Here is a 14,005-nt window from a genome sequence, read left to right on the forward strand (position 1 = left end):
TTTAACTGTACATTATTACTTTAAATCAGTAAGTTAACCATCCATTAAAACTGGTGCATATATGGCATATTTTAGCAGCTACTAAATCTGAGTTTTTTTACATTACTGACATCAGATTGGTATTTTGTTTAAAAGAAAATGCACAAATGAAACTGAAATTATTCTTTACAGTTTTCCTTTATGGACTTAAATTAATGATCTGACGATATAATAAATTCATTTTCACATTCATTACTACCAGATGGTGAGACACTAAACATCAGCATCTTTCATGCCAGTTACTGGCTTGGATTTTTGCAGTCAGCAGCAAGCTGTCTACATTCACTGCTGATCCCTGGGAGAAGTGAAAACTACATTATTCACATGGAAAGAAGATGGCTAGGTCCTCTTTGTTGCAATAGGGTTTCCATGTGTAAATCTCATTACATTGAGGGAGGGGCAGAAAATGTGGGTGTGGGGGGGCGACATGTTATTCCACAAATCTGCGAAAAAAGAATCTTTATAGCTGACTGGATGGCACCCCTGGGCTTAGCTGGCTGTCAAATCTGACAAAATATTAGATACTTCTGATGACTACATTTAATCAGCATGAACATACTTATAAATAATCTGATTAGTTAGGAAAATTAAAATATATACATTACCAATTTTAGGAATTTATAACATTAAAATGCCTAGAAACTCACAATTAAAAAATACAAAGATTTAGCTTAGTTCCTCATAAATGTTCATCCCATGTTTTTGATTAATTTTTAGGGGCTTAAGGTATTGTAATTATATTTGTAATTTATTTTAATAATTTTACTTTTTAAATTATTTAATCTTATTTTCACATTTCTGATTATTAAGGATCTTTGACAGTATCAGACAATTCTAGGGTTGGGGCCTTAGGATCTGCCAGTGAGACCCTAGTTTGTCTTAGTTATGTACGTTCCAAATTCCCATGAATGAGCAAAATATGACCAGGAGAAAAGCATGGAAATAGCTTTGTTGTTCCCTCCACAATGTTGAACAATCTGACAGGTTTACCTGAAATCCATGAAGCCTTTTGGACCCAGTATAGATCAGGGGTATAGATTGGATGGAAAATACACCACTATTTGTTTACCACTTCTTTTCCTATCTCCTCTTTAATAGGGTAAGTCCAAGCTGTGCAGCATTTCCCAATCTTTTCCCTAGCATGACTCCATTTAAACAGTGGAAATATTTCTGACCCAAAAATAATGCCATCAACGTGCATGGAATATATCATCAATATCTGTTCTTGTTATGATTATATTTAATCAAAATAAACAAATTAATTTTAAAAATTTGTTGAATAGATAAATCTTTATCATAGACAATTCCTCTGGGTTGAGATTGTCTTGCTTCTGCTCCCATTTTGTGGGTTCTGAGATAACTGATGAAGTCACAGTAGTAACTGTGGATCCTTTCACACATGAAGCAGAAGGCAGTTGACAGGTAGGCGAGTAGGTAGTGTGTATGGTGGCACATTCCTCTGCCACTTACATAGAGCTCCTGTGTGTTTCCGATGCATGGCTGAGGTTCTCAACACCATTCCAAATGTTCCTTCTCCACTTTGAGTAGTCATGTGCAAGAGGATCCCAGAAGTCAGTATTGCACGACTCCTTAAAGGAAGCATTTAGCACATCCTTGACTCTTTCCCTCTATCAACCTGGAAATTTCATCCCACAACACAGCTTGGTACAGAGTGTTTGTATTGGGATTCTGGTGTCAGGCATACGAATGATGTGTGAGCCCAACATTGCAGACTGAGAGTAACCAGGGCTTCAATGCTGGGGACATCAGCCTTGGTTTAATCATCCTGCTTGTGAATTTGGAGGATTTTATGGAGACAGTGTTGGTGGTATTTTTCCAGTGCCTTGAGATGCCTTCTGTTGGTAGTCCAAGTCCCAGAACTATACCAGAGCACAGGGATCACTGCCACCCAGTAGACCATGAGCTTTACCTTCTTTAGATAGTTGAAATCATCTAAGTTTTCCCAGGTCTCACATGAACCTTTTTTGTCAGAATGCAGTATGGTAGTATGGTGCAGTGAGGACAGGTTGGCAGAAGACCTTGTCTTACAGATATTCAATGTAAGGCCCATCCTCTCATAAGCTCTGGTGAGCAAGTCAACAATGTCTTTCAGCTCAGCCTCCGAATGTGCTCATTTGGAAACATTGTCTGCACAGTGCAATTCAGCTACTGAGGTCTGGGTCACCTTAGTTTTGTATCACTGTAGATTGCATAGTTTCCCATTAGTTCTGAAGATTACATTCAATCTCACAGGAAATTTACTCGAGATGAGCTGTAACATTGTAGTGAGAAAGATTGAGAAAAATATTGGGGTAACAATACTTTGTTTGAAACCAATCCTCACGGAGTTTTGTTCTGTTGCAGCTCCATAGTATCACAGCTTGCATGCATGCCATTGTGGAGCAAACATTAAGATGGAGGCATCATGGACATGATCTTTACCATACGACATCTCCAAGAAAATGTGCAGAGCAGCACAACCCATTTCTATGACCTTGCTAAATACTTCAAATACCTTCCTAAAATTCAGCTGTCCACAAGAATTTGTGTCCATCTTACATCTGCTCCGCAATGCATGCAAGCCATGATTAGACCAATGCCGTTATACTGGTAGTAAATGAATTACACTGTCAAGTGAAAAAGAAATCAAACTAATGTGAACCACCAAATATTTTTGCAACCCCAAATTGGGTGTAGTGGTAGCTTTAAATTGGACATAAATTCTATTCGATGAAGATATTGTACGTCAGAAATTGAATTATTCCATTGTCCTGCACTAATAGCTCTGACCTTTATAGCTTAAAAATTTATGAATACAGAATCATTCTTTCAAAATTAATAAAATGCTACCTGGTTAATTCATCTGCATGCAAATTTGAGGCAGCTCTTTTCAGTCAATTTTACTTCATAATTGGGTACTACTAAGAAGCCTAATTCCACCCTTCTCTGTCTTTGTGCACCTCATTTCCACACAATTGCTAAGTCTCAATATTCTGTCTGCATTTTAGAAATTCTCACTGGCTATAATTGAAGAGGAAGACTCCTATGCCATGGCAACGTGCAGCTCCAAGTTCAAATAGGAGGAAGCCTACCACTGACTGTTGAACGTTCCTATTATTCAGTGAAGAACTCTCTTGAACAGACAAGGGAGTAGAAACTTGTCTTTGGTTGCTAGCACAATTGTACACATTGTACTCCGCTTCTGCAATTCAGTTCCATAGAAGTCAATGGAACTGAGTTTGGGGAATGGAATATGTTGCCTAGCCGCAAATAACCCAGAAAAAATTTCTATCCATGTTTTCCAGAAGCACAGCTGTTTCTTTTTTCCATAGCTATTGCACATGAAAATTGACTATCTGAATATTCATTATCAATGAGTGATGAGAATATTCATTTTTAAATCCAATAATCATTTATAATGATAAATAGCTTCATATATAGAGCAATTAATGCAGCTATCTCTTTCCAGAAGTTTAGTTGGCAGAAAAAAGATGTTCAAATAAATTGAAATATTCAGGCATTTATCATACTGTTGAATGTTCATTTAATTACTAACCCTCCAAAGAACTGCGTTGTAATTTTATTGCATCCCAAAATTATCATATCACTGGAATCAAATTCTTCACCCATTCACTGGGGCAAATCATGATGCATTTATACTTCAAGCAACTTTTACTAGGTGCCATTAGTCTAAAAGTGAACCTCACAAGTATCATCACAAAAATAATAATCATTTTTTTATCTTATTGTTGAAACTGTACATTATCTATTCATTTTCTTTGTTCTTTTCATTTCCTTTTTGTTGCAAGCAACATCTTATGTTTGTGCGCTGGGAGGAAACAGTTGAATGAGGATCAAAACCCAACACTGGTGTTTGAATTCTTTGGAATTTATCTTTTGGTTGGTTTGCTATGACAAAAATATATAAAGTCATTTTTTTGGAAAAATGGAATGCTCAGGTTCTGTTTATCAGACAATTTGGAAATAATCCAATATGCCTGGCTTTATTGACTTGATTTCTCGGATGCACACATCACAATAAGAACTTGCATTTATCTTGCATTTATAAGAGCAAAAACATCCCACACACTTTAAACTTAGCACCATTTCTGAACAGGATGAGGATTGGAACTGGTGATGATGCTAAAGCATGGTGCAATCAGTGTATTCTTCACGCAGTCAATCAATTTTCATGTATAGTGTTCATGGACCAATTTAAAGGTGGTGAAGGGTGCATTAGGTGTAGGGAGTTGTGGCAAAGGTGTAGAATGCGAGGGCAAGATGGCTGAAGGCTCTGCCACTAGTGGCAGAGAAGGAGCCAACTAGAGCTAAAATAAAAGAGGGTAAAAGATGGGATATACGAATGCAAGAGCTTGGAGAGGAAGAAAGGAGTCATACCATGGAGGGATGGGAAGAAAGTGGTAAATATATAACAAATAATATTTTCCACTTGTTGCAGCCTTCAGTAACAGGGCAGAATGAGTCAAATGTGAATCCCAATTTGTTTGGGGTAAACTGATCTTAGCCCTTCTGCAGTTAAAGAACTTTAATTAGCCACAGTATTTATGCCATAATGATGTGTGGAAGGGGAAAGAGACTGGGGAAAAGGGTGGGGAAAGAAAACCTATCAGCGGGGTTTCAAAGCCAGGATTGCTGCCCAGTTATTTCCAATTGTAGACACTTATCATAAAGTCATAGAGTCATTGAGTCATCCAACACAGAAAGAGGCCCTTTGGAACACCAAATCTGCACTGACCATCAACCACCCATTTACACTAATCCTACGTTAAAGCTGTTTTTTATTCTCCCCACATTCCCATCAACTCCCCCCAGATTTTACGACTCACCTACACGCTAGGGACAATTTACAGTGGTCAATTAACCTCTCAATCTTTACACCTTTGGGATGTGGAAGGAAGCAGGAGCACCCAGAGGCAACCCACAACATCAAAGGAACATGCAAACTCCACATAGACAGAACTTGAGGTCAGGATTGAACCCGAGTTGCAGATGCTGTGAAGCAGTGGCTCTATGGCTGCACCACTGTACTGCCTTAATGCTGTCTCAATGGAAGTTGAGTGAAGGGACAAATTAAGTTCAGCTGCTCCAGTTTAATTCTTTTTCTGACAGGTACAGCTCACACCTTCAGCATGGATGTTGGGGTAACACTACAGACACTAACAGTGCTGTATATCAGCAGGTGTTCATTATATGTCTAAATTTCTTCCAAAAGCAAAGATAACTAAAGTGAGATGTAAATCTTGTTACACTCCAAATAGGTGCTGCCACCCAAATGTTTCCTACACTTTCTGTTGTTACTTAAGATTTCCAACACTGGTAGTACATTGGTCTTGTTTTAATATTAAATAGATCTGATCTTTACAGAAATTCAATAAAAGCTGAGTGCAGCAAAATAACTAGAATCACGTCACCACATCTTTATCACTAATATCAAAAAAGTAGAGTTTAATTTAAATTTGCTGATGATGTATTTTTCTAGTAGCAAGGGGGATAATTAAGAAAGATAACTAAAAACAACATATAGTTTTGTCATTATATTATGTAAAGACAGTGAGTTTCTAATGGAATTAAAGAGAGGAATTGCAATGATTCAAGTTCTTAAATTATAAAGCAGTGAAAAAAAGATGGTAGCTTCATCAATTCTGTCTGAGAAAATGATATAGGTAGAGGATGGGGAAGTTGCTGTGTCTGTTTTTTCAGATAAGGAAAAAGCACATCTAGCCCAAGTGATCTTGCCTCGCTAACACCTTGGGCCATGTGCTGAAATTGGGTTTGTCATCCCAAAGTCTGTATAAGTTAAGCACTTTACCAAGTGTGGCATGAAGGAGCCCGAGTAAAATTGAAGTACATGAGAATCAGGCAGAAAAATCTTCACTGCCTGGAGTGATTCCTCGCACAAATAATGATGGGTGCAGCTGTTGCAACCCCAGAACAACACATCAGGAGTTCTTCAGGGTAGAATCCTGGCTCCATTTTCATTTTCTCCACCTTCCTTATGTTGTGAAACCAGAAATGGGGATGTTTATGGTTTACTCCATTGTGTCCAATTCCTTTTGCAGCTCCTCAGATAATGATCTTGTCTGCATGTAGCAAGACCTGGGCAATTTTCAGTCTTGATCTTAAGTGGCAAGTAATATCAATGCTACATGAGAGCCAGACAATGACCATCCACATTCAAGGAAATTTAATACTATTGTCAAATTCACCATCATCAACACCTTGGGTCATGATTGATCAGGAACTTCACTGGACCAACTGCACAAATCACTGACCTCCTCATTTCATCATTTAAAAAACATATCAAGAATTTTATGCAATACTTTCCACCTGCCTGAACGAGTACAGTTCCAGCAACAGCCAAGAACCACAATACAGCACCCATCCACCATCCTAAACATTTATCCCTCTATGATTGGCATACTGTGATTGTAGTGTGTCCATCCACAAGAAACAGTGCAGCAACTCAGCAAAGTGTCTTCAGCCACACCTCCAAATCCCACAAACCTTAACAACTGGAAGAGCAGAATAGCAGTTGCATCGTTGTTGGGGCAAGATTCTAGAACATGCAGCTAACAGTACTGGCACCATGGAAGCAACTTCACCTCACAAATTGGAGCTGCTCAAGAAATTACCTTTTCAAGGGTAATTAGACAAGGTGACCCAATTTCAAATTTTAAAGGGAATTTAAATATAAGGGGTGCTCAACATGGTGGGCACAATTGTGTCATTTCAGAATGCCCAAGACTGGGCTGAAATTTAATTTGGAAATCTATGCAAAATATTTATGGATGAAAAGTAAGAAAAGTAAAATGTTGATAAATGGTAACAAAGTACTGTTTGATCAAGATCACAGTTATGAGCTGGCACTGAGGATAGGCTCTCAGGTTGTGTGATGATCAAAAGGAATGGCACAAGAGTGCACACCTTTCATTTTTATAACACTCTGGAAGCTTTCCCCTGGTTGTGCAATAGCTTTCTTGAAAGCTATTAGAGTCCCTCATCTCAGAAGAGTTCAGTATGGATCATAATTTCTGCACCACAGGAGTACATATTGTAGCCCTGGAGGCAGCTTGGGATGGGCTAATCAGAAGCCTATAAGTGACTTTCAGACATGGCTTGAGCTATTGTCTTTCAGGGTCCATTAATCATTAGATCCAGCAGCCAGCATATAGGCATGTACTGGGCCAGTGCAATGGCAGTGGCTGTAATAAACTTGCGGGAACTGAAGTTTTTCAGGACAGCAGCAAAGCAAGCATTGGACCCAACCCTCAGAACTCCACACGTGGCCTCAAGGAGAAAATCTAAAACTTGCAGAGATGCAGCTCGTAACAAGTCCTTCTCAGGACCAAACAGAATTGCAATTGGGATTACGTCAGTGTTGTGAATCTTTTGTTAACACAGGAGTAACCAAGTATGTCTCACGATACTCTGCTTGCATTTAGAAGGACAAGTGTGCTCGACACTCCATCAAAGCATGGTGTAAATAGAGAGGGTTGATGTACTAGGTTTCCAAGGTCCCCTTGAAGGAAAGGAACTTGAGCTGAAAGTAGAGAAAAGGACTTACAGCATCTTTGCAAATTAAACAGATGGAAATGTTTGCAGGACGTAAGAACACAAGTAAATAGGAGCAGGAGTAGGACAACTGGCCCCTCAAGCCTTTTCCTGTCATTCAATATGATCTGCCTCAAGCCTCAACTATGGCCAGTTCCCCATAGCCCTGAATTCCCTGATCTTTCAAAGATTTACCTACCTCCTCTTTAAGTACAGGAATAGCTTACAATGCTATGTTCTTCCCATCTAGTGCAGCCCTAATTTTTTGTGAGACCTACTACACAATAAAATCTGCTAGCTCTATCATTTTGCTGTCAAACTGATTTATCATTTTGTTGTCACACTGGATGAACTCTCCTGAGAATGCCATCAGTACTCTGACAAATGGTCAGTTGATATTATGGTTACATCCTCCATAGCTGCTGGTAATAAACTGGTGGGCTTTGGTGTGCCTATTTTCTGAGAATTATTTCTTTTGAACTGTGTTTCATTCGTGATTTTCTCCACTCAGCTGGTGCATGAGCAGCAGTGTCCTTAATAGACATTCAGAGGTTTAGTTGTACTCGGTTATTAGAAGTGCCAGAATGTGACAGGTGATGTTCAATTCCTTTATCTTTAAGAGATCACAATTGATCAGACTGAAAGCAACAATTTTCCCCACTCCTGATCTTGTAGTAAGGATTGACCACTTCCAGTGCATGAAGGTGGCTCGGCAGCCCTTACCCTCAACAGCATTGCCTCGGAGAGAACAAGGGGCATGCAGAGATGGCAGGAAGGAGTGAGGGTGTCTTTCAAGTCAAAAGCAAAATGTGACAATATCAGATGCACATGTGCATTAGCAATAGCTGGAGAGTTAATTCATTTCTCAGACTGTCACAGACTTTCCAACTCAATTTGAGGCTGTTTGTATGCTTTTTATAATGGAACAAACAAAGGACTTATGACCACTGAGGTATGTAAAGTGGCATCTGAATTCCTGCTTATTTGGTCACATTGTCTCACTATGGGTACTGAGCTTTGTTATCCTTGTGACAATTTTGCATCGGTAGAAGATTAGATGTTTTGAGATAAATAACATTTCCTTTTATTAAAATAAAACAAAATCTCTATGAATAACATTATTGATAGCCTAGTGTTCCAGCTATAAGAAAGTAAATGTTTCAAACTTTCCCGAAATACAAAGCACTGCTTAAGTCCCTACCATCTGATCATTCCTTGACGTAGTTCTTGTGGCCTTTCTAGTTTTGTACACAGCACGTATTCTTGTTAGATATAATGGTATGGTTTTATGTTAAAGCTCATTTCTATATTATATTCAAAGCACTGTAGGGATGGATTCTTAATTTACTCAGATGGTGCAAACAGCAGTAGGAAATACACAGGGATTTAGAGAAAACCTTTATTAATATACAGCATTGTTACCAATTGATGCTACATTGCAACAGCAAAATTGCACACCCTACTTTGTGGTGATTATGCTCATTTTATTAATGCAATGAACTGGAAAAAAGCTGAGATGGAGAAACCCTCCCCTTTCTGAATAATTTAATCATTATAGTGATGCTGTGGTTTAGTGCTTTATAACTCTTTGAGCTAGGTTTAATTTAGCACAGAATGATGAGGCTACAGATTCTCCCTAATCTGCTGCCTGAATATGAAATTAATTTCTAGTGGGTAAATGCGCAACACCAAATTATGTACAATTTAGCACTAATTTGCATAAGGAGACATACAGGGCGACTCCTCCTGAAAATGCCGCACTGCTAATGCCTCTTGGGTTTGAGACACATCATAATCGCACAGCATTAGATGATTTACCGTAGCACCAGCCTATTCTTTACCTGACCTCGGAGAGCTGAATATCTTATATTTGTAATGGCACAGAAGGCAGCCATTCAGCCTATTGAGTCCATGACAGCTCCCAAGGGGACAATCCCACTAGTGCTATTTCTGCTCTTATTATTTTCCCTATTGCCCTGCAACTTACTTTCTCCTTCACATTCCTATAACTCCTCTTTATTATTCTTTGTCATTAACCTACACTAGTAGCAATTTACAGTGACCCAATTAACCTTTCTTTTGGATGTGGGAGGAAACCAAAGCACCAGGAAGAAATCCACATGATCATAGAGAGAACATTCAAGCTTCACAAGCATGCTGGTAGCGGTGCCTAAAGTGTTAAATCCTAACCATCCATATCCCTCACTTTGAGTGCAAGATTCAAACTAAAATACATCAGAATATATGCAGGGTTGCATGATCTCTTAAAATACGCAAATCATTTATATAGACCAAAAGCAGGAAAATATTAGGAGTAAGATTTGTGATCAAAGACAAACATGTTTCAAACTTATTTAAACCTATGTTCATTCCTTGGAAGGAGTTACTTGAAAGAACATTGAATCTGAAACCAAAGTGAATGAGTCTTAGTTCAAATGATCTATAATCAAGGTTTGTATGGTGATGCTGGAAGGTTGTGAGATAACTCTGCACATATAAAAATACAGGACAGATAAGTTTGCTGTCCATTTCATGGCTTTTCTCAAAAAGTCTACTGTTACCTGAAAAAAGCTAAATGCATTAAAGATTTTCGATTAGAGACTTATGAATCAAAGGTTAATCAATATACAGTGTATCCCTGATAACCTATGGATATTTAGCCTTGTCCTCATTGACCTTGTCTAACTTGGGTCTATTTGGTCACAATGAATACACTGGTACCCAATCATGACAATATATTTGTTCATTTATAATACTAAGCAAGAATGCTGGAGTTACATTGAACTACTCAAAATTATGGCTAAAAATAAGCTAATGAACAGCCAGTACAGACACTTCCACTGAGGCACTGTAGCTGTAAGCCTCAGGTATGCATTGAGTTAGCCCATCTCAACAGCACTAGAAGAGATTGATATCTTTGGATTAGAGAGGGAAATAGTGAATGCATGTCCTACTCTTAATTGCCTCTGGTAAATTCTTCTGGAAATTCCACATGCTTGTGCTGGATGAAGGACTGAATTACAGTGGGCTGTAAGATTTTCCACAATTGAAAAGCCCAGAGTCACTCACATTATAGATGTACGCATGAAAAACATCACTTAGAAAAGTGTCAGGAAACTGATGTCACCAATAAAGTCATATTCCAAATTGGAACTAAATCGCTCCATTTTAAGTCAGCATAGAGACAAAGGGCTGAATGACCTCTTTCTTTGCAGTACATTTCTATGACTCGAAGATTCATTGGGACATGAACGCATTCTTGACTGCTTACAATAAACTTGAACATACTGTTCATTGTATTCTGTTGCCAAAATTCAGTTCCTTTGACTTCAAATGAATTCCTACCCCAGAATGTTCACGAAAAATGGGAGAAAACTGATGATGGAAAAAAATCAAAATAACGTTGAAAAAGATATTTATTGCTCTGCTTAAACACTAATATTATTAAAACAAACAAAACAACATTGTGCAAACTGAAGACACCAACATCTTTGACAAGAAGTTTAAAGATCCACTTGTACCTATTGGTCATCATGTGTGGTGGAAATTTGGAATTATTTTTGAGTTGGAATGATTGTCTTTTGTTGAGTCTCTTCTACATGTTCTCCTATCACTATACCCAAATGTAATTTAGGTATCAAGCTGAAAAAAGACAATAACTCTGTTCTTTAGTCTTTTCTTTGACATACTGTAAATTTCATGGTAGTTAATACAGGAGAATCTCATCTAAGATAAAACGTTTTTGCATCTCTTTGATGACTCCACACTTTACAGTAACTTTGAACATGGAAGGATACCAGTCTTCCTGGCTGTTCATTGAGATAGATTAGGATACATTCCACAATGAAAAATTATTTTGCATGACATTGTCATTGGAAGGTAATAGCCTCATACATTTCCCAGAGTTGCCATTTGTTGTTGTCAGTGTTATAAAGAGTTACTTGTCTGACAGTGTATGTGAATTATTACTATCACCATTGTTTGAATTAAAAGCAACAATAAATGCTGTTTGTAACAGTTAAGTTCAGCTAAAACCCCGAGCACTCTCAAAATCTAAATCAAGATTAATGGGAATTCATGATAAGAACCTTTGAGATTTGACAATTTCTCAGTAAGTTACAATGCACTTTGAATTATAAGACACACCAAATAAATAGTTTCAAAACTTGATTATGCAGAGATGATAACTATTTGCATTAAAATAGTGTACTTTTTATGTACAAATTAAACATTTGAAGCAGTCAGTTATTAAAATGTTTTTGTTTTTCTTTATTACAACAGCAAAATGTGAACTCACCCACAGCTGGTTTCTAACAAGCTGTCGCCAACCTGCAGTGAAGCCATTCCGAAGTCTGCTATTCTAATGTTATTCTTTTCATCCAACAATAAATTTTCTGGTTTCAAATCCCTGTGGCTGGAGGGAAAAGAGTGAGAATTACCAAGGTTGCCCTCACAACCTCCATTTAAGTGGAAAGAACCAAGGTACATTTGATTTTCCTTCCAGTCTAGTCTTGCCATTGTATTTTCAATCACTCTATGCTGCATTTATTCAGCTAAATCTTTGACAGTTTTGCCATCTAAGGTAGGAAAACCTCATTAGAAAAACATTTTCTAAAAAGATAAAAGAAAAATTCTGCAGGAATAATTGACAAAATAATACATTGCATCTCAAACACTGTAATACCCCAACACACTTTTCATTAATGTTTTTAGATGTTACACAGTATTATAAGAAATTCTCCAGGAAACTAATTAAATTTCAAGGGTATGCATGCAATGGGGCCCGGATGAGCCTCGGAGGAGTGCGGCCAACATCACCCGATGAAGCAGATGATCAACCACCAGGATTTTCGATTGGCTGGATAGCAGATTATCATAGATTTACTGAAACCTGTTCTGCACAGTCACAGAAGAGCATTAGGAGTACAAGGTGGCATGGTAGAAGACAACAATTTCTTCACTGCTACCTATTGTATTTGAACTTATGTTGGTTTGTATGTTCCACGTAAGCAGGTTAATTACTCATTGACAAGTTTAGTGCAGAAACTGAACTTAAGTTTCAGCACTATTTACTCAAACATAGGATCCAGAAAATTCCAGGGCCAAGAATTGAGTTCAGTGCTCATAAGTGTGCGGTCAGCAGTCATTAGGCTTTATGACTTAACACAACCTATTTCTTCAGTCCAGTCTTATGTTTCTCTCTTCTGTGCTATATTAAATTCACAGGTTTTTTTTAGAAATATTGTGACATTGCTATTGTCATGTTTGCCCATCTTCAGGGATCAGCAACAATAACACCAGATTCATCAGAGCAACTGCTGTAAGATAACCAGGGTATCTTGGATTAAAATCAGAACAGATTCAGTGTGGTAAAACAACTTGGCAGCAGGGAGCCACAATAACCTAAGTAAGAAGTAAAATGGATCAAAGAGAAGAATTTAAATAATATTAATTGTCCAAGTTTATGTTTAAGGACATTGGGAAAGGTGAGACATAGGGTAATTGTGGTGTTCCTCCATGGACAAATCTGTTTCAAGGGTGACTTCGGAACCTTCTAGCAGAAGTAATTACTACCTTCAGGAGAGAAGGGTGAAGAAAAATGATGAAAAAAATGGAAACCAGATGGAACTTCTTCAGATTCAAACTAAAATGATCTTAAACCTTGTCCTTTTAACCAGCACTGGATCAATAAAGAACTGTGTCAGGCTCCAGAAAATGAGCTCACAGATGTGCACTGTCACCTACAGAATTCATTTTTAAAACCCAATGTTTAAGATCACTAAATATTGTGATGAGAGGAGGAATTGTGTTGTGTTGCATGCAGGATAAAAAATGAGCATAAAAACAGCAATTTTCAGAATGGTGTATTTTTTCATACTTAATGTAATAAAAATTGAACTTAATTTAAACATGTTATAATTCCCATCTAGGCAGCTGTTTCAGCAAATGTTACACAGATTCAGCAGATCAGATCAAAATGACTAGTCACAGATGAAGAGACTGACTGACATGCCCATCCATCTTCCACTCCACATTCACAACAGAGTGATACTATATTCAGGAAAATTCCATCACAAGTAAATGTAACCTTGCATCAAGTCATCAACGATATCATGTTGCAGGCCCAATAATCAACACCATTATTACTTTCAAATGCAATAGATTATGAAAGAACTAATCATCAACAAATGCAAGGTATCCACAGACATTTATTTTGTATTAACATAAAAGCTTCAAAAAGTACAGTCCTATTACTAAGGCAAATTAGGGTTTTTGAAAAATTATTCCATTTGCTGAAATGTACTCATAGAAAATTGTTACAACTAACAAAATAATAGCAGGATCTACAAGGCTGCCACTACTTACAGCACATATTTTGTCTCAAGACTGATTG

The 14,005-nt window shown here is 37.7% G+C and overlaps 1 protein-coding gene across 8 annotated transcripts in view; it reads right to left on the minus strand.

Moving 5' to 3' along the window:
* LOC127577661 (serine/threonine-protein kinase BRSK2) overlaps window positions 1–14,005 on the minus strand; it is a 773,538-nt gene that overhangs the window by 160,213 nt on the left and 599,320 nt on the right. For all 8 annotated transcript variants that reach the window (XM_052029044.1, XM_052029045.1, XM_052029037.1 and 5 more), the window contains one exon: window positions 11,909–12,025. In XM_052029044.1, coding sequence (XP_051885004.1) covers window positions 11,909–12,025 — 117 coding nt within the window. The remainder of the gene's footprint in view (window positions 1–11,908; window positions 12,026–14,005) is intronic.

Source organism: Pristis pectinata, chromosome 14 (genome assembly GCF_009764475.1).
Source record: "Pristis pectinata isolate sPriPec2 chromosome 14, sPriPec2.1.pri, whole genome shotgun sequence".
Taxonomy (NCBI): Eukaryota; Metazoa; Chordata; class Chondrichthyes; order Rhinopristiformes; family Pristidae; genus Pristis; species Pristis pectinata.